The sequence below is a fragment of the Diadema setosum genome, chromosome 11, assembly GCF_964275005.1.
Source record: "Diadema setosum chromosome 11, eeDiaSeto1, whole genome shotgun sequence".
NCBI classification, from domain to species: domain Eukaryota; kingdom Metazoa; phylum Echinodermata; class Echinoidea; order Diadematoida; family Diadematidae; genus Diadema; species Diadema setosum.
In genome coordinates, this window is record NC_092695.1 from 31,265,026 (window position 1) to 31,287,729 (window position 22,704).

The 22,704-nt window shown below is 38.8% G+C and overlaps 1 protein-coding gene across 1 annotated transcript; it reads left to right on the forward strand.

Annotated features, from left to right (window-relative positions):
* Positions 1–1,148: 1,148 nt before the first annotated feature.
* Positions 1,149–20,894, forward strand: LOC140234700 (uncharacterized protein in proB 3'region-like). The gene is made up of 10 exons (XM_072314736.1): positions 1,149–1,418; positions 1,997–2,110; positions 3,079–3,250; positions 3,791–3,879; positions 11,529–11,625; positions 13,691–13,808; positions 14,802–14,869; positions 16,040–16,124; positions 17,419–17,463; positions 18,734–20,894. Exons 1-10 carry the CDS (start codon positions 1,154–1,156, stop codon positions 18,818–18,820), a joined length of 1,140 nt encoding a protein of 379 aa, XP_072170837.1. The 5' UTR covers positions 1,149–1,153; the 3' UTR covers positions 18,821–20,894.
* The last annotated feature ends 1,810 nt before the right edge of the window (positions 20,895–22,704 follow it).

Consider the following 22,704-nt stretch of genomic DNA (forward strand, 5'->3'; position numbering starts at 1 on the left):
CCATGCATGCTGCGTATCATCAGCAGTACAGCCGCCGCGCCGGGCAGGAGCGGCATGTATGCAGCGATCGCGACGAGGGCAGGGGGGCTGTACAGTGCATAGAAGTATTACACGTGCATGGATGATTTATGTGCCAAAACAAGAAGGCAAAAGTGTCTGGATACCCAATACTAAAGATCAATAGTACCGCCCCTTGAACAGCCAACAGACTACAGGCCCAACTCTCTACAGCTTTGCAGCGAGGTTGGTCGCAAGTACATTGTAGACTATGATTTACTAAGCATTCAATGCCCAGTGCAGTGTTGTGTTTCCTTTGGCTTTGGCCTGCCCTGGGGATAACCCCAGGCTGGGGCGGCGGGCGGACGGGGGCGCTCCGTTGTGTACGTGTGGGAGCGTTCGGGCTGGTCGCAGTTCAATTGAGTTAGCCTGGGGATAGAACTCTACTCTAGAGTATAGTCTAAGTCTATGCTTGTAAAGTTGTGTAGATTATTACATTACTAGGAATTCTAGAATCTAGTACAGTACAAGTAGAGCTCTGCCTCTAGATCTAAAGATAACAAGAAGAAACCAGCAGCTGGTTGGAACAGAACGGGTACAGACGCGTAGACGCAACTCTCATATTCACTTGTTTCTGCACCCTCTCTCTGCATTTGATTTGGTTTGATTTTAATCGTTTAAAAGAGAGAGAGAGAGAGAGAGAAGATGATCAATGAAAGTAGAAGAAACAGATTTGCACTGCTGTAGTGTAATTCAGTGATTTGCCACACCAGGGCAAGGGCCAGGAGGAGGTGTGTCGCCTCCCTCAACCCTGGTCCTCGGAGCGTTGTGGATAATTGCACTCGGTACCATGTACTACTACTAGTACTAACACTCGGTCTCGGAGCAAGCTCTAGCTCCTGCCTTGCTTGGGTCATAGTGGCAGTTTAAAGGATGGAGTTGAGATCTCTCGGCTGCAGGGCAATAACAATCACAACACCTCGAAAAGCAGACCATCAGTTGATATCTTAGTTTTGGTTCAACTCTCTGCTGCCATCTCTGGCTGATGTTGTCACAAATGCTATTTTTTTTTTTTCTAATGAAGCCCCGACATTTTCACTGCACTGTACCTGTACCACTGTACCGACTCTCTTTCGTGGCCTTCTGTTTGAACAGAATGCCACACGGTTTCATATCTAATGCAGGTAGAACCCTTGGCCTTGGTTTCTTGAAGTTGAAGAACAGATCGTATCTCATCAAGTCATCAGCAACACTTTTTAGCTCCCCTGTCACCATGTCAACGACTAATGGCTCTGCTCCATACATTGTGGTCCACAGCGTGTTCAAGGATGGTCCAAGCGGCATCTTTGAATGTATGAAGAAGACGTACCCAGAGGTGTTTCAGCTTTGTCACTTCATCGATTGTGATGTTCCCTTTTCAGGTAAATTTGCACTGCGTCATTGACAAATGGGTTTTAAAACACTTCAGCTAGTCGCATACAGTATGAATGTGTTTTGGCCAAAGTCAGTTATAGCATGTGGATTATGATATATAAATAATGACTTACATTTTATTGAATCATGTGACACATTATTAAAACTGAAGCTGTCTAAGGAGTCCATTTCAACTTTTTGTTCAAGTTTGCACTTTTTCACATGGATGAAAATAGAAATGCAGAATATGCGGCACCTCGGAAACATTCTAAACAAGAACAACTTGTCGAAGAGATATGAAACTTCCCCTAATCTGAGAATATGCCCCAGCACAATGAAAATAAGAAAATAGTAATGTTGATTATTTATATTTATGCAAGCTGTTATCGAGCTACAGGCCTACATTTACCCAGGACACGTAGCACCTTGAATCATTTAAGTGGCACTGCTAACTGCTGTATTCCAATCTTACAATTATGTTAAAACACCAGACATTTTTAATGATCCTAATGTGACTCTCCACTGCAGTTTTCATTAAACAGCTCTTACATTCCTTTTGATCACATCCTCATCCCTGCTTTCATAGATGAATCCATTGAGAAGTTTAAGAAAGCAGACATTCTCCTGTTGGATACAGAGAGATTACCATCCTTAATGACCCTGCTGCAAAGTGCAAAGTGGGTCCAGTCAACATGGGCAGGTTAGTTTTCTTACACCTTTTAACCCCAAAACATCAGTAGAGGGGTGCTTTTCAAATGTGTATATTTTGTATGGCTCTGAGGTACCAGGAATGTGTATTTCTTACACATCCCATTAGTTACCATTGATGTGTTTTCAAAATACCATAGTTGTAAAATTGCTACTTGAAGGTAAAGACAGCAAAAATGGCTTGTAGGCTACTTTGTTTCTGTCAGGATATTGGAATTTGTATACCATTCTCTAGTTGGAGTAACAAGAAAGACCTTGTAATGCTGTATGAATTTGAAATTACTGTCCCTGTTTATATTAAATGTAAAGGAAACTTTTACTGTAATACTCCTCTCAACTGTATCAAGTTGTTCGTAATCAGAAGCATGGTAAATTGTTGCTCATTCTGCTAAGGTATGCAGTCTGCCACATCTCATTGTAAGTACCATTATCCAAATACTTAGCTGGGTAACTAAATTGCATCCATGTTTTTGATTGGGATATACATCTATACCTAAACTGCATCCAACTTTCTGATTTTATATCCGTGTACAAATTTAAAGCTCAGGAAAACAACAATGTTGTACATTCAAGTCATAACATCATGTAGGATATCAATATTTGGTGAGAAGGATAAGACAAAGAGATATAAATTGCCTGAAATTGCGGAAGTGAAAAGTGAAAGTTGAGCTGAAATGTTGGGTTTTCTTGCCATAAATGCCCAAAGGGATGTAAGTTCAGCAATAACATTGATTGGTGTGATGTCTAGAAATAAATTGGAAAAATACAAATTTCCCTTGTGCAGCTCGGATTGAAGGTCAGTCCTCAGTTTGTGGTCAAGATCAATGAGCCTTGTCAAAGTGTGTGTGAGGGACTGTGTCCTTGCATTGCAAATGAAGTGGTTGCTTCAGAAGCACAGGTTTCCATTTTGACTTTGTACAGCAGTTCTGTTGTGATTCTACCTTTTTGTTTTCATTGTAGGAGTTGACGGTTTTATTAATCACATGGATCCTTCCCAGCTGCCTCCCAAGTTCACCCTGACGAGGTTTGCTGGAATATTTGGTACGCACATGGCAGAGTACGTCATCGGCCATATTGTGGCGCACGAGCGACACTTTGCTCTCCTCCAAGAAGCACAGAAAAGGAGTGAATGGTATGTTTTTGAAAAGCTTTTTTTTTCTTTTTTTTTAACGAAAAGAAATAGGGGGCACGGGTCTGATGCGCCCCCCTCTAGATCCGCCACTGCTTTAGTTCTCATTTGTGATAATTTCATATCATTCGTTTATGTATATTATGTATATGATGCCATGATTAAACTCGAATAATTAAAGCATATTTATATTATGAGCCCCAGATTTGACAATTTATTCAAATGAAGCAAACTGGAAATGCACTGATTGTCTTAAAGACCTGTTCTGATTCAATAGGTTACTTACTGTGAAAAGAACTCATTAGCTACAAATAAAACTCTTGCAAATTGTTTTGCTATTGTTTTTTGTGATTTTAATGAATGTTTAAGAAATTGCAGCTACACTGAAGTTTTGACAGATGTCTGACATACTTTGATATCTCAGAATAAAAGGCCTAATAATCTCTAGAGTAATGGCTCAATGTCAGCTTGATACGCTGATAATGTAATATTTACAGCTCTTAAAGTTTGTTTTGCTACTTCCTGAAATTTTTGTATCAACAGGGTGCAAGGAGAATACACCAGGATTGGCTATCACTTACTCAAGGGTAGAACTGTTGCTGTCTTAGGTGCTGGGGACATTGGCACTGAAGGTATCCTGATGAAGACACACACATACACACACACACACACACACACACACACACACACACACACACACACACACACATACACACACACACGCACACATACACACACACACACACACACACACACACACACACACATGTAATTGTGTTCTGCGCCAAGGGTTAGTTAACACCAAGAATTAGAGAAATAAAGGAATAACCGTACGACTTTGAGGTATGATTTGTGATTGAGTTTATTTACCGTGGCTAAGAGGGTGACGCCAGATGGCGCTACATCACTTCACATTTAGTGGTATCAAATCACATTATACATTGTAACATATAATGGCGTAACTCATTTTTCTTTTTTTCTTTTAACATAAATATCACAAAAATGTACATTGTATATGAAACTTTATGCATGACTATACAACATACGGTTTATGTAGGATCAATATATAAACTCAATTACTATCAGGTTTTATGCCTCGGTACATCAACACAACATAATCATTCCAATTATCCAATCTTAGCATGACACAACAACTGGTAGCTATGCAAACACAACTCTTCAATATAACCATATCATTTGAACTGAGCAAAATCCAATGTGACACATAGTCATCAACTTCAAGATGCAAACTAAATTACTTCTAAATATTTTTTTTCTTAAACTGCAAATGGATTGCTTCTTTCTCTCTTATCTTCTTTCCTATATTGATAATAAATCATATCACGTGTACTACTTGACACATGGCCCAATTAACACAATAAGCAAAAAAACAAAACAAAACAAAACAAATTTTGTTTTAAAGATGCATTTGATGATATGTATACAAAATGTATCAAAAACTAATGTCTCTCCTAAAAAAACCCACCATGCATTTATCGAACATAAAGGATAACGATGACTGTACTAGAGTTTACTAAACTAAACCAACGTGGCTGTAGACCGTCACAAAAACCTAATAACCAAACAATAATCCCTTACATTACAAGAACGAGAAGGGACATTTTAGGTTAGCAATACTCATGAGCCAATGCATGCAAACGTTAAAATAACTAAACCAACTAATAATGAGACATTATGTACATAACTAAACATCATGTATGATAAAAAAAAAAACACCAGTAGTCCGACAGCACAATAAACATCTTAAAAGGTACATGCACCTGTATTATGCAAATGATACATTTAACTAACATAAGTATAAAAACTTACTTTTTGACTGTACTAAGAACTGTTTACTGGTATAAAAATTAAAAAAAAATCACTCAATCTCATTGATAACTGTTTCTTGACAAAATGACAGTAGTACAGGTGCACTTCTCATTCTAAAAATAGAATCAACTATCAAAACCCTGATGTCCATGTAACGTAAACAACCAAATCAAACAAACATCAGAGTAATAGTGTGGTCGCTGTTCACATACATAACATTTACGCATCAAGATCCCTAATACCAAAAAAAAAACAAAAAAAAAAACACATTTTAAGGTACAAACATAGCATTTTCTAAACAATTATCACTCACTTTCCATGAGCAAGCAAAAGGGTTACCATGACAAATACACACAAATCTTCTACTCCTTTGTGGTTACAAACGTTATAATAACAAACAGCTACTTAATACAATCAAATCATGAATGACGAGGTATCCCTTGAGAACATAACAAAATCAGGATTAAAGTGATGAACACATTCTTAATGATATGAATAAAAGTCACATCAATATCAAAAATAAAGGCATTTATAATATAACAGTATTATGGCTTGTTGGAATGCGAAAAAAATCATGGGATATATGGTACAAGTACCAAATGGCAAAAAAAAACCAACAAAAACACAAATCTCATACAGTTGTTTAATCATCAAAACATAAATTATTAAAAGCATTTGTATTTGTAATCAACGGTATTATAATCAAAATTCACTTCAAAAATGCACATTATAGCGTGAAAAAAAAATGGACATCCTCAGATTGGGTGGTGGTAACATATAACGTCAAGCCAGTCTATATAAGAGAAAGGCATGCTCCTGACTGTCGAAAAGGGGTATGCCCAATTTGGGAAGAACAATATACATCTCTGTCCATCAACATCACAGTTTGACATAAAATGGTTGCTGGTAACAAATTTTTAGATTTACATAAAATTCCACAGGATAAAATGAGAGCTATCAGTTGCCACTATTTAAAGTATCAGATTGGGGGGGGGGGGGGGGGGTAGACGGATGTGATTAATGTCTGTTATCATCCAACACTGACGAGTGTGGTGGAGCGACCGGTGGGTTCGCAACGGGATATGGCGTGCAGGTAAGGACACTCAGGACCCGGGATGTAGAATGTCTCATTGCAGACAACATCAGCTACTTTAGTGGGGGAAAATGGAGAGTCTGTGCCATGCAGTGGGTGGGCCAACAAACCAGGACTGTGATGCCCGCTGTAGGGGATAGACGGTTGAGCAGGTCCACGTTCCGTACCGGCTGGAAAAGTACCTTGCGGATGGTCCGGTGGACAAGTATGGGGAGCGACCTCGATCGGGGGGGGGGGGGGGGGGGGGGGGGAGGGGCTGTCAAGCAGGTTGCCATCGAATGGCCAATCACCCAGTCCGCTAGGTGGCGAAGTCACATGACCTGGGTACCGCAACATTTCTGCTTGCACGCAATACGTGGGCTGTATGGACGAACTAACATGCGCCGTTGAGGAGCTATCACCATTTGATGGGGATGGAAGCGAAACGGTCCCTTCATCACCACCTTTGTGGCTGTTACTCACACAATCAGGTACCTGTAGTTGCAGATCAGTTAGAGGCGTGACAGAGTGGATGCAGGTACCATTGCTGTCAGATGAACAGCTAGAATCGGCGAAACGTCTGCTTTCAACCGTGTGACTGCTATCCAAACAGCGATCTACTGTAGGCACTGCGTCGGACATGACCATAGTCCCATCGATCAACTTGCTAATGCCATGATCAAGACTGGGACTCAAACTCTCACACTCTATGAGCTGGCTGTCAAATACAACAGACTGAAGACAACTCTTGACTGCCATGGAGGACTCAAGGGTGAAATCAACACCTGGGAGCGGAGGTTGCAACAGAGCACTTTTTCCATCAGCAGGAATGTACACAGCTGCACAATCCAGGAGTACTGGGGGCTGACCAGCTTTGGTTACACGGCCAGCTACGTCATTCTCATTGAACCCCTGATTACATTTCTCATGATCACTGATCACTTCTTCAGTATCTCTGATCTCTTTCCTTTGATCTATATTCACACCATGTCCATGTGTTGTTTCTTTTCCACCATGCTCATTCTCACTTGTCTCAAGTTTGTCACCATGTGCAACATACTCTGATGTATCGTCATCACTACTCATCTCACATCCCTCATCTTTGGGATTCATCTCACATCCCCCATCTTTGGGACTCATCTCACATCCCATCTTTGGGACTCATCTCACATCCCCCATCTTTGGGACTCATCTCACATCCCTCATCTTTGGGACTCATCTCACATCCCTCATCTTTGGGACTCATCTCACATCCCTCATCTTTGGGACTCATCTCACATCCCTCATCTTTGGGACTCATCTCACATCCCTCATCTTTGGGATTCATCGCACATTCCTCATCTTTGGGACTCATCTCACATCCCCCATCATTGGGATTCATCTCACAACCATCATTTCTGGGATTCATCTCATATCCCTCATCTCTGGGATTCATCTCACATCCCTGATCTTTGCAATCATTGGCGATCACATTCAACCCATGTTCTTCATGCCTGAGACCTTCACTACAATCATGTTGACTGTTCCCCGTCAACCATCCTGAATTGTCCCCATTCACCTCTCCCATGCCATAAAAACATGCGAAAGGCGAATCAACAACTGGAGGGGAAGACGAACCGTACGAGCAAGTGACATTATCACCAAACATGATCTGTTTCTTGGAGGGGCGAACAGAGATGTCATTCTGCTCCATGAAGGGAGCTCCACCAACAACATCAACTCGAGTATCTGACAAGTATTCATCGTGGACCACCACACCATCAAACACCATCTCATACCCGTCAAACACAAACATGAAACAGGTCAATCCGACGATTTGAGTCTGATCGACAAGACTAGCCAGCAAAACGTCATCATCAAGAAAATAATCGATGAACCCGAACTCATCAACAGCAACATCAAAACCAAAATAATCAGCTGCGGATTCTTTGATTAGATTGATGTGTGATCCACTCTTCACTTCGACTGAAATTGTCCTATTCTCGGACGTGCTTGCACGAAAGCAAGGTTTAGAGTTTAGCTGCTCGTTGGCAGAATCGCGCAAACTGTCTCGCGCTTGCAGTGACCTGCTAGCCGGACGCCAGCACTCAGGCGCCCCGGCTGCCGCGGTGGCCAGCGCGGCCTTAGCCTTGGTATTGTCCCGTAGTGTCTTATCACACATCGTCGGTGTGTATGTATGGGACTATGCACAAATCGAAATTAAATTGAACCTCTCGTCTTACACCGATATAACACGGCACGCACGGCCCCAATATAAAGGGTAAAATTTCTTTAGTTGGCTTACCGGCTCGATTGACGTGAGTGAGACCTAGCTGCCACCACGCCAAGGGTTAGTTAACACCAAGAATTAGAGAAATAAAGGAATAACCGTACGACTTTGAGGTATGATTTGTGATTGAGTTTATTTACCGTGGCTAAGAGGGTGACGCCAGATGGCGCTACATCACTTCACATTTAGTGGTATCAAATCACATTATACATTGTAACATATAATGGCGCTGAAATAATTACTACTACTGTCAAAACTTTGCAAGCTATGAGTACAAATTTTGTTAAAGGTGGGTTCCTACTGTGATCAGGCCCCGGTTGCTAGAAACTTTGCGTTTAAACGCAACTTGCAACTGATTGTCACTGGCCCATCAAAATCATTGTTGCATGCATGTCTTCTTAATAGGGCAGACCCTGAGCCAATCAGAATGGTTGTTTCAAAATTAGCAATTATTTGCAATTGATTGCAACTTTCTTGCAACGGGGCCCAGATCTACTCAATCACACTCGACCAAATTATTTTGGCTTGGTCAGGCTCGCTGGGCAAGGGCGAGCAGGGTAGACTGGGTTCAGTCTACCGTGATCGACATTGGTCTGGGTTCCTGCATGATATTCTTTGACATGTGAAAAATTGTCATGTAGGAATTAGGCTGGACCAATGCCGATGAAGGTAGACGGACCCCAATCGCCCTAGCCGAACGAGCCCGACCAGGCCAAAATAAGTAGGTCGGACTTGATCAGCAGTTTGAACCCACCATAAGGTATGCGAGCATGAAAATGTCTGAATATACTGCATGGTGCATTGGACAGATTTGGTCTGTGAAGGGGCTGAAGGATAAGACAAGATTCTTAGAACAGCCTGTCACGTGTAGATGTTGCTGTCGAGTGTGTGTGACATCTTCATGGTGATTAATGTGCCTCCAAATGCTAGCTGTGTATAGTCTGGTTTATATATTGTAGAAGCTTTGACCAGGCTTACAATTATATGTTGAGGTACTATAAACATCAACTTTAATCAGGCAAATTACTGTTAAGCCAGTTTGGAGTTTATACTAGTGTGTTTGAACACAAATAGAAACAACAAAAGCAACAACAAACAAACAAGCGAAACAATCTTATATGACAATACATTGTTGCCATATTTAATGCCACTTATCTGTTTACTGTGATTGTCTACTCAGTTATTGTCTTTGAATAACCGGTGGGCTTATCTTTATTGAACAAAATAATTGTGGGAATTGGCTCTAATCTTAGACAATTCACTGTACACACATCAGGGCTCATATCAATTAATTGCTCTGTCATGGGTATACCTACAGAGTTTGGTTTAATGCCGTCATACATGTACCATGAAGAAGTCTTTAGATGCAAAGTTTATGACATTCAAACCTTCAAGGAATCCTTGAGTTTGAGATGCACTTTCCAAATATTTGGGACACAAAACTGCTTTGTTGTAATGCATTATTGTATTGGATTTGTCATAATATTTTTTCATCAAAATTTACTCAACTGCTGCAAACATTGTACATTTTTAAAGACTCAGTTTAACCTTTAACTTTCACCATTGCCAAATCTGCTCCAAAACTGAAGAAATGTAGATGCTTTCCCGAAATTGCTCATTATGATACTGATCTTTGAAGAGTCGTATTCATCACTAGTAATTAAGTTATTACCTCCGCCAAGGAAGGAGGAGGTTAAGTGATCGTCGGCGTTGGTTTGTGTATGGATTGAAATGAAACTTGCATAAAAAGTTGATATTGACTCAAGGAACACCTCATTCAAATTTGGTAGTGATCCGGGAATTTTTGTGAATTTTTGAAGGATTTTTCATCTTTTGGCATATAAGGTCAATGCACAAACTTGGGGTTCAAGCTGCGCGTACTGGAGGTTTACATATGTACGCGCACTGAATCGACACTCTGCTTAAAGGGCAAGATGCCGTGCAATGACGTAAACAAAAGGTTTCTGTTTTGGGAAATTGCATGCGTATAAGGGTGAAAATGAGTTGCTGGCTTGGCAGAGGTCTGTGCTCCCTGGATCTTTTCTAATCAAGTTTGGCTCTTGCATCTTGACTAGTGAGTAACATTAGACCTCTAATGTCATGACTCAAAACCTAGTCTTGTAGACTAGGCAGGATGTCTGGTTCCATGACATTTGCTCCTGGGACAATCGTTCCCATTAAGTATATGCATGCTGGGCCGATCACAAATTCTACTCACAACAATAACCCTAACCCTACCCTAAAACGCTATCACAACCCTAACCCAAACACTATCACAACCCTAACCCTAACTCTAAGTCCTTGGAGAAATAGACTGGAGTCGCAGGAGCAAATGTTGTGTCACCGGATATCCATACACAAGATTTCATCGAGATAATACCTCCTGTATTTATGAGTTATTGGAATGACAAGATATAACTGTGCATGAAGAAACAGACAGCAAAAATAAAAGGTTTGCAGTACCTTGTGGTGGTACGGAAGGCATGAAAAAGTAGAAAAGAAGAGAGAGAGAAAGAACGAATCTTGTAGAGATGAGAAACAACCAACATATCACCGGTTGCATTATACTTTCCATGATTCAAGCAAACATGCAACTAGCTGTTACAGTAGGAGAAGGAAATGTGCGTCAACCCCCTTGACCCTTCGTTTGTGACCTTCCTTCCCTGTATTGACTTCAAAAAAGAGCATGTCTGCTTTGAACATTTTCTGTCGACACTCTTGCTGTCATGTGAGACTGCATTGTCTTCCTTTTTCAGATGTTTAACTCATTTCCCTCTAGATGTTAGCACGTGGCGTGCCCAGTTTCAGTATGCGTGTTGGAGTAGAAGTGGATGTTTTCCACCAGACCTGTGGTTTCCCACATTACACTCCAGGGTCCCATTTCATAAAAAATTGATATGATAGAAACTCTTGCTAGAGTGGCAATTGTTATGGTAACGGCAAGAATCCAGCCTCCTGATTGGCTGTTGCTGTCGGAATTTGCCATTCCAGCAAAAGTTGCTATCCTAACATCTTTTGTGAAATGGGGCCCAGATGTTCTATCAGCTATAAAGTATTCAATGTAAAAAACCTAATGTTGATTTGTTTTGTCTCTGACTGTTGCTTTTCAGTTGGGAGAGTGTGCAAGGCACTCAACATGCGAGTTATTGGCCTTGTGAGGAAGGACCTTCCCCCTGCCCAGCGATCTAGCTCCATTGATGAATACAAGTAAGAAAAGAGCATATTGCATCTACGCTGCAAATGCTGCATGTATTGTATAGTGTTCTCCTGTCCCACACACTTCTTCTGTCTTTCAGGACATGTCATAGAAAGCTTTGCGCTTTATTTATGATTCTTTTTTACATAGGGTACAAGAAATATCATCTGCTCATATAGATTTCATGACTTTGATGCTTTTCCTAGTTGAGATTAGTGAAGATTTTGTTCATGTTTCGATACATGGCTTTGTTGACATTTCATATCATCCTGTCTGAAGTAGTGTCATTTCATTAGTTCACCCCCTTGACTGAGGTGAACTGTCATACACTTTTTTCATCTACCATATATGAGTCAGTAATCGTCTCCTTTAACCTGTTGAGGACAGACTGATTTTGCTACAACATGCATTTCCCATAGACACCTGCCTGAGTATACTCGGAACTCGTCCTCAATGAGTTAAGGGGACAACCATTCTAAGGAAGACCTTCGTTTTATTTTTTTTCTGTTAAAACATTTGCCAGTGAAATATCTGTACAATGGCTATCAGTTCTGTGATGAGAGGACCAAGAAATAGTTCATGTGGAGTTTCTATGTGTGCATGCGGCCAAATGCTGTACTTAATCATTACAGTACTTAGAAAAGTGCTGTACTTTTATTATTACAGTAGACCCAATATTTTATAAGCACAATGCTTAGGCCTTGGACTTATGCCTTTCATTAAAATGTACAAAACAATCAGAAGTATCTGATACAATAGCAAGCACCATTAATTATTTTCTTGGCTTTTCACTGCAAAGAAATCATACCCATACCATAGGTATTTCAGTAGCGTATGGTATGCTTTTAATGCAAAAAACAAAAAACAAAAACAAAAACAGACAAACAAAAGTCTTCCTTAGCCCATACAGCCTCCCCTTTAAGTTACTATGATTCCTGCAACAATATGAACCCTTCTCTATATCCTTCAGGAGTGAGTTTTTGCTGCTCCCAGTGTGGCGTGTTAGACTTGGGTACTAAAGAGGGGCTAATAGTGATTATGTAATGTAGGCATTAAGATAAGATGAATGAGAGAGAAAAATGTGCTCTCCACTGTGAAAGAGTACCGATGTTCCTACCCTTTGAACGGTTGCTCACATTGATCTTAAGCTATGTGGGGGGGGGGGGGGGGGGCATGGAAGGGACTGTATCCTGCAAAGCTAATCGTCTTTTTGCTCTCTTATCAATCACATAAAAAGATATGACTTGCCACTTTGACCTCGTCAAACGAATACCGTTAATACTGTTTTCCCTTAGTGCTCCTGGTGTTGCAGCTATTATATCTCCCCAAATCATGTTTATGCACTTGTTACAGCACTCTATCATGTCCGTTTTGCTGAGTTGCACATTTCGTTGCATGTATCGGTGTAAATTCATTGACTTGGCAGAGATATGATCTAATGCAGTGAGTGCAAATTAGGTATAATATAGAATAAAATAAAATAGTATATCTTAGATGGTAGCATTAGAAATCCCTGATGCCCAGTATGATTGATAAAAAAACAGTCATTTTGGAGAGATCACACAAATGATCGTCTTCCTGCCTTCTTATGAGCTAATGAAATAAATGAACGAGCTATTTCATTTGGAAAACTGGGAAAAATGGGTAAAAGTTATTTTTGACACATTGAATTTTATAACAATCACATAACCTTCCTCTTCATCATAAAAACTTAGTTTTTATGATGAAGAGAAAGGTTTTTTGTGCCCATGTAAATTACTGTTTTTTTTCTCAATATCATACTCGTATTCAAGTTTGGAGCATCTAAAGGTTTTGATAATGCAACTAACAGTGTGAGTTATATATGGCATTAATTTGCCATGACTCTTCTTAATTTACAAAACTTGTTTATTATAATAGAAATATATGTATAATGTGTGCCAAATGAATACTTCAGTCATGCATTTGTTTGCCTGGGGAAGGGCAGAAATTGCTGGTTTAACTGACTATTTGGATAGTTAAAGTGTGTATATATATATACATTATGCTTTTTTCAAATTATATTTTGTAACAGCCATTTCACTTGTGTGTTTGTAGGAAAAATGAGGATCTTCCATATGTCCTTGGAGAGGCTGACTTCATTGTCAACGTCCTACCCAGCACTCGGCAAACAATCAATTTTCTGTCAGGGGATGTTTTGTCATTATGCAAAAAGGTGAATAACAAATAATGTATTCTAAGTGTTTCTCCTAATTCCCATTCTACAGTAGACAGTTGTTGTTGTTTGTTTGTCTGTCTGTCTGTCTGTTTGTTTGTTTGTTTGTTTGTTGTGTGTGTGTGTGTGTGTGTGTGTGTGTGTGTGTGTGTGTGTGTGTGTGTGTGTGATTGAGATCATTGCCAGAGGACATGGACATCTCCATCATGTTTTTTTTTTTTTGTTATTTTTTTTTTTATTGAGAGTGCAAGATTCATTGTATATCAACACCTCATCAGATGACCAGACAGATTTAAGGGAAATAAAGATTTCCAGAGGTTATGCCACTGAATGTGAATGTGAATTTTTTGAGGATAGGTGCAGTTTCCATCCACATAAAATGACCTGTCAGCAGTGTGAATTTCAAAGTTTTGCTCCCAACTCAGTTTTCTTTTTTTCTGATAATTTATCTTCTGTCATTAAAAGTGACAAAAATAAGGAAGTTTGTGTGTGTGTGTGTGTGTGTGTGTGTGTGTGTTTGTAATATCTGTCTGTTGATTTCTCAATGTGTAATTCTCTAGGTGCTTTCACAATTGAATAGTCTGTCAAAAATTATTCTTCGAAAATTATTGTGATAATGAATATGCCCAGGCATGAGCTAGAGTTTATCATTACTTACAGGCCTTATTTATGACAGAAGTCGCAGTCTTTTCACATGTGTGTTTGGAGGAGGAAACTCTAGCTCTGTGACGAAAACACTGTACAGCAATTACCTCACTTTGCTTTTGAAATTAACTTTCGTAGACGAGTGACATACAATATGTTTATAATTTTGCTGACTTCATGATATTTCATTAAATATCCTCTTGTTTGTTTGTTTGTTGTTGTTGTTGTTTTTTTTTGGGGGGGGGGTTGAGGGAATTTTGAGTTGCATGGATTGTTTTCATCAGCATCAGAGTTAGCTCACTTATATTACATTTGCAAGTCCTCTTTCACTCCCATTTATGTCTTCAGAAACCAGTATTTATTAATGTTGGACGTGGAGATGTCATTTCTGAAGACAGTATCATCAAGGCAATAAGGTGAGATGTTAATATAAACAAAATAGTGTGTGTTTTTACAAATCCTGATGTTGCAGTTTCATGACAAGTGGCTTTTACACTTAATTGTAATTCTGTTGCACAAAAGCAGTAAAACATTGCCATATAAATTTTTTGTTTGGGCAAGATTTGAAAGAATAGACATTTATCATGTGCTTTAACCATCAAAATTTGATGATCCTTATCAACTGAAATCAGTGTTAGATAATCTAAACTCCCATAATTTATACATGTATTTTGAGAAAAGGGGTTTTGAAACGAAAGGTTTATTCTAGTGCTCTGACCCCTTCTCAATTGCATATGTGAAGGGATTTGAAATTTTGTGGCTAAAAAGGGGTATTATCAGATTATCCCAAAATTTGACATACACATTTAGTATAATTATTGTATTCATAGGACTATTTTGACAAGTTGTAGGGTTTTTGTGTACAGTGTCCTCTGTCTCACAAGTGGAAAATGGAGAAAGTAAAAGCATGAAATGGAAGAAATTTTTGTCTAAAGAAAGACTGATAAGTGCAAATGTCAAGTTTCCAAGGACACATGATATGAATGCTGTAGTAGGAATAAGTTCCCAACACAAGACTGCTCTTGCTCTTCTAAAGTTTTGTAATAGACTAACAATCATCACAAGTTGTTCAACTTTGTAACCTGAGGATGAAATGATCACTCTGAATGACATTTCAAGACATTTCCAGACATTTCAAATCAAGTCAAGACCATGAGCCCAATCAAAAGAAATTAGATTCTGTTGATGTGCTGTTTAAAGATTAGGTCTTGCCTAGTTAGATGGATTGTGGATCATTTGTAGTTAATCAGTTCACTGTGTGTAGATGGCGTGAAAACATTCTAGAACTAGAACCTAGCACATGCCCCTTGAAAAACCAACATTCCTTTGATTTAGTTGTTTGACATTCTTTTGATTTTGGATGGAGAACATGGTCATTTTCAAAAGTCATGCCAACAGACAGACAAACATGAAATATGCATGATCAGTTATTCTGAATAATGTCTAACATTTGTAACTCAAATAATTATTCCTATTCCAGGATATGTAAAGACTGTTCAGCTGGTCTTGAAAATCTTAGATGAAGCAATACTTCCATAATTTGTGATGTATTCACTCTTTCAACTCGCCCTGTTTTGTTTTTTCAGGGAGGGGTGGATTTCCCATGCTATACTCGACGTCACCAATCCAGAGCCACTGCCAAAGGAAAGCCCTTTGTGGCAAATGCCCGAGGTAAAGGAAAATTTACATTAAGTTCTTATTAGTGAGAGTGATCAGTTATGAACATGGCCTAAGCTAATATAGGAAACCTCAGCAAAGTGACAGAAAGGCTTTTTAGTGGTGTAAGTTGAGTGAAATATGTGAAAAGAAGACACAAAATATGTAAAAGGATGAAGAAATGTAAGAACATTTCTTTTTAAATCCTATACATATTGGGGCCACAAGGAGGTCAACCTGGTCACATGTTGATTGTTGCATGAATACATCGTAGAACCATGAAGTGTAACTTATGTTGAGCAGTTTGTGAAAGACTATTTCATGACACCACATGACATCTTTCAACGACATGATCTGTAGAAATCACAAACTGTTTCACCTTGGATCTGTTTGGTCAAAGTACATAAGGTCTTAGAGGCATTACAGTTAACCCGTTCCATACGGGAACCTTGGGACCTGTGTATTAAGTCTATGGGGATTTCAGAATTTAATATGGAACAGGTTAAATGACAAATATACATTCAGTAAGATACAGTATTTGATGGTTTGATGACATCAAAGGGGACTGAAACCCAGATATATTTGTGGATTGAGTGAATGCAGCAATATTAGTAGAACCAAGGAGGTACTAGGCGAGCCTAGTACCTCCTTGGTAGAACACATCAGTGAAGGTTTGAGGAAAATGTGACAATCCATTGAAAAGATATGAATCTTTAAACTCTTGATTTACTCGTGATTATTGCTAGAAGACTACAACATTTTGTGACATCACGTGTAGAAGATAACAAGAAAAATATGCAGAACATTCAACATATTTTCATTATAAAAGAGTATTTGATTTACCTCTTTCAGGAAGCAAAGGAATGATATGTTAGTGACAAGTGGAGGGAATGTATACTTTTCATAGAAAATGAACTTAGTGGAATTCTCTTCATATTTTATATATCGTTTTTTATGTATAATGTCTCAAAACGTTTTAGTCTTCTCGTCCAGTAATAGCAGCACTGAAATTGTAAAAATGTGTAACTTTTGAGCGGATATGCCTATTTCCCTCAAACTTTCTCTAATGTGATAGATACATTGTACTAATACTGCCACGTTCACTCAATCCACATGTGTATTTGTGTTTCATTTCCCTTATAATACTGGTTAAATATTCCTTGTTTTCAGGGGGCCTGTCACTGTTCTCTCTCTCTTTTGCTTGACTATGTGACATGCATGCGTGTTGTATGAAATCATTTTAAGATTGGGTAATCTTTCCACTCATATATATATGATTGACTGAAGCTTCTGTTTTCCATTTGCTCAGGTGACCATCACACCGCATGTTTCGGCACAGTCACATGGTCCAGAGGTATGGTATGACAAATCTTAATAACCCAACATTGTCTATTTTTGTATTCAGAGAGGGTACCTTACAGGGAAAGAGATATATCATATTCATATCTCACTTCAACATTAGGGCCCTGCTATATTTAGAGTTAGAGCCAATCAAGCATATAAAGTCAGGTACCAGCCATTTAGAAATTAGTATCAAAAGACTTTAATGTTTGATATTCTGACTTCTGCTTTATCTCAACTTTTATGCAAGAGGACCCGAGAGAGATTGTTTATGTTTGTCAATTAATATACTTGTGGGCTCTTTATGGCAGTGTATCAGTTTGCAAAATTGTGGAAACATTTTCAGTGATTGAAAGGCTTGACATTCATATGATGAAAAACTAATGAATGTAATTTACTATGAGGAACAAACACTTGTCATGATGAGCGACTTTTAGCGTGTTGTCCAGTGACCTGCTAAACTAAAAGCATGTTAAATGTATTCTAAATTTTTGGGACCCACAAAGACACCATAATCTTTTCACACTTCACTGATTCGCTCATTACATGATGTCCTGCTATTCACATCATCCTTTCTCTGAATTCAACCTTAATAGCCGACAAAGTCATGAAAATGTTCTCGCAGAAATGTCCCATGCAATTGTAGGAATAGATTGATTCATACTTTCACATTGGCATTATACATTCCTAGATGATTGCTTGATTAGTACAATTGTATTGTAATTGATTATTACAATTGCATGTGTATAGATATATCTTTATCTATCAAATTCTACTGTTTAACTCTTCCATGCCATGAACTTTTGACAATGTGTAAACACTCTGGGATTTTGGTACCAATCAGCACTCAAAGCACATAGAGGGTTAAGTTTCATATTTGCAACTGATTGACAAATTGCCCTACATCGACGTAAATAAGCACTGAATTGATCAGTGTTTTAGTAGTAGCCACGATAAAAAATCATGGGCGTACATGCTCGAGCAGGATTCGAACCTACGACCTCCTGATCACCGGACAGGCGTCATCTCCACTAGACCACCGAGCTTTCGCCCGACAGCAAGTGTTGGTTCTAATCCTTATAGCATGCAGCGGGTACTGCTTGAATAAGTTTCATTTTATTGATTAACTGGTGTGATGCGACAAGAAAACTTGTGTTTAAAATGGATGGTAGGAATTTTCATATGCATCAACAAAAAAAAAAAAAAAAAAAACATAACAAACTTCACTATGAATGCTGCAGTTCTGTCATGTGATTCTTTCTTGTGTGGAAATTCGCTTGTAGGTCACAAAGGTGTTCATGGAAAACTACAAGCACTACATCAACAGGGAACCACTCAAGTACCAGCTAGACTGGACAGCAAAGTACTAGAATTCTTGACTGTAGATTAATTGCAGATTACCTGTATACTAAACATGCTTGAACTACAACTCTTTCTTTATTTTAACACATTTTGTGTTTGGAATGGTATGGGAAGTCATTTTCTGTAGTAAATAAAAGTGTATTACATATATGTATTTTGTTTATCTTTGTGTAATTACTTCTTGGTACTGCTGGTTGTGGAGTAAGAAATTGATGTACACCAGATTTTATATTTTTAATTGATCGCTGTATATCTATGATTATCTTTCACTTATGTCTGCGCAAAGCCCTGAAATTGCATAATTTATGCATTAATGAGAGAAGTGTAGACTTGTCCAAAGGACCTACACTACATTTTGTGATTTAAGGCTGCAAATGCACCTTCCATACATGCACAGTCTGAATCTGAATTATAACACTTGTTAAAGGCGCAGTCCTTTACGTTCCATGGGCTGTGAAGCTGACTTTATTCAGTTAGCTTTCTTATGTGTCATGTGTGTGGCTTGTGTGTGTGACATCTGTGTGAGAAACTCTGTGCTTCCCAACTTCATGTATTCCGATTAATTGAGATAACTCCTTAGAAGACACTGCTTGTCTTGAAGCTTTCAAACTCACTGCCAACAAGTGTGTGCACTCTCTTTGGGTGAGGGTGTTTTATGCAAATTAGGCTACTTAACAGACTAAGCAGTGATTGGTGGTTTGGGGTTTTTCCAAAATTTTTTGAATGCTCCTGTATCTACCCTTTTTGAGGGATACAGTTTTGCCAGTTATACTTCTTGTGCCGCTACGAAGTGTTTTATGAAATTCAATCGAGGTTGATGCAAAAATACCAGTACTTAACAGGGTAGTCCTCTTGTATGATTGATGGAATAGACCCAGTAAAAGTCAAAGTTTAAGTGCCACCCCGTTTCTTCAGTAAATATCATGGAATAACTCCTTGAGATGACTCACTTAAGATGTTGCAGGCTAGCTTATCAGTGCAAAACTGCTATCAGTGCAAAACTGCTCATATTATGTGCAAACAAAGCTGGATATGATTTGATTAGCCTAATAGAAAGAAGAAAACAAAGAACTTGCCTTGATACAGCTGCATTGTGTTACATTTATCATTAAAGCATTTGTAGCTTTGTTTATTGAGAAATGTGCCTATTTACAGATTGATATTGGTTTTAAAGGTGCATAGTCCCGGTAGTGTAGAGGGCGCTGTTGATGATACTGCCGATCACCGTTAGCATTGATACGAAGATTACCGAAATTGAGCTGTCATCAAGAGTAAAGTGCGTAGCTGTTGCTAAGTAACGTTGCCTTCGTTGTCTTCTCTGCGCATCGCGCAGTCTGTAGTATCGCCAGGGTGTGTTCATATGTGCTTGTTATTATGACATCACAAAAGAAGTTTGCTAAAGCTGTCATCCTCCTCACCCGAATCATGAGCCAAACTGTGATCGGACCACTGACTACAGTGAATCGGACTTCTTTGGACTCGGGGAAGTGGGCCAAAGCATAAGCGCTAAAGAGGAGTCGATAGCGTAGGTCTCTATAGGAAACTCGCGCCGTGCGCCCGCGTACGCATTTGACTAAAACACCGGGACCATGCACCTTTAAATTACTGTAGGCCCTACATTTTGACAAGGAGAGAAAAGTGCTTGTTCAACTCATATTGACTCAGACTTATGGCTGAATACAAGAATGAGATAATAGTGAGTGTTCTGCCAGTATTTTTAATTCAAGTAATTACCAAATATGCATACTGTAACAATTACAGAACTGGAATATTCTGCAATGATTTTTCCTTTTTTGATGTAATGTTGAATGTTTTTCCCCACATTTTTAGAAACTACACAGCAATATCTGAACATTTCATTTCTTCAATACTAAGACAAATTTGGTAGCAGATGAACTAGTACACTGTACATGATTGTATGTGAAAAATTATGTGCTTTGTTTTATATCAACCACAATGCTGTAACATTATTATGTCGATATGCACACAAATTATTTTTGTATGTTGATGGAATTGCTGTCATGTCAAAAGATTGTTTAAAAAAAATAAAGTAAAATAAAGAGATGTGGCAGTTATTCTTCAGACCTCAAATTGTGAAGCTGTCTGTCTATAGAGGTTTCAGTATGTGTGTATGGCTGTGCTTGCATATTTCTGTCCAAACCATTTGTGTATTCCAACATTCTGACAGATGAAAAACATTACACTGTAGGCCTACTGTAAAACAAGAAATGTTTGCAGCATGAAATCCTCGCGAAATGGAGCAGATGGCCCTTTGAGCAGCATGAAATTTTCACGAATTTGCACTGGCATTCAATGCTTATAGTGTAGACTAACTATACACAGCCCAGTCGCTGTAAAAACGTGTTTTCTACAGCGACTGGGCTGTGTATAGTTAAGTGTAGACAAAAACGTTTGTGGGCAATTTGGTTTCGTGAATCTTTGCTCCTTGTGAAATTCATGAAAATTTCATACACAGAAAGTTTCTTATGTGACAGTATGCAAAAATGTAACAGGACCTTCAAGTAAATACAAGGACATGGCCAATGCATCTACTGACACATCACACACACATATGCACACATCCAGATTCATTGCCCTACACAGTATCTTTTGGGAGAGCCCTGAAACTCGCTGTGTTTTAATAAATATGCTGTGTGGCATATAGTAATATCCTCTGCATGATACAACATTGCAACATTGTTCAATTTATAGGAGGGTGATGTGATTATACAGTATTCATCAAGCCACTAACCACTCATAGAAAGAGCAAGAGATATACAAACACAATTAGAGTACATTGCTGCTTTCTTATACACCTGTTCTGTGTTTTTGTTTTTTAATAAGTGACATGATTAATGTATACAAGAAACATGGGTTATTGATCAATTCAGTGCTTATTTACGTTGATGTAGGGCAATTTGTCAATCAGTTGCAAGGAAACATGGGTTTGTAGATGGGTGAGATCACATCACTCAAAATTTTGAAAGGTCAAGACAGAAACAGAGCTGTGATAGATATGTGTGATACAGTTGTACTTTTTAGTGTCTTTGCCAATCAACATACATAAAGTGTATTTCATGTATCAGATTTATTCATAGCAGCCGTAAACCAAGAAGGGGCAATTGTCAACTATAAATGCAGAGCCTATAATCAGAGCCGGCAGAGCGTTTTCAAAAGTGGGGGGCCCACTTCCGGGTTTCATTAGCTAACAAGCAAAAAAAAAAAAAAAGAAGAAGAAGAAAAGTGAGGCCTTGCTCCTTCAGCGCAACTTCTGGTGCCACTTTGGGTTTCTTCAGCTGACAAGCCAAATAAAATAATTATAAAAAATAAAAGAATAAAAGGTTTTCAGCTCATCTTTCTCCTTCCACTTCAGGGTTTCTTCAGCTGACAAGCAAAAAGAAAGGGGGAAAAAAAAAAAAGGTCTTCAGCGCAAAAACATAACCTTACCGCGCTCACACTTCGAGGTCTCTATCTATTTCTTTCTAGTGCCACTTACGCACTTCCAGGTAAAAAAAAAAAAAAAAAAAAAAAGTGAGACCCCCAAGGAGAAAGAGTGAAAATTGGGGATAGTAATTGTCACTTTCGCTAATGGCAAAAAAAAAAAAAAAAATCAAAATTGTGTTTGTTCATTTGTTTGTTTGTTTGTTTGATTGTTAGTTTGTTTGCTTGAAATAGCATTGCAAGATCAAGTTGTTGACGTGAATCGTCAATCCAAAATTGTCCGAACGACAACAAAAACAGGTACATGTACTGAAGTACGGTTTGTACTGCCAATCCAATCAGGTGACCGATCATATGACATTATTTTCTCACGGTGTATAGTCTGGTTCGCAGACGCAAACTATCATTCGCAGGGAATACGGTCGCACTTGGCGATGATGAATCATAAAAT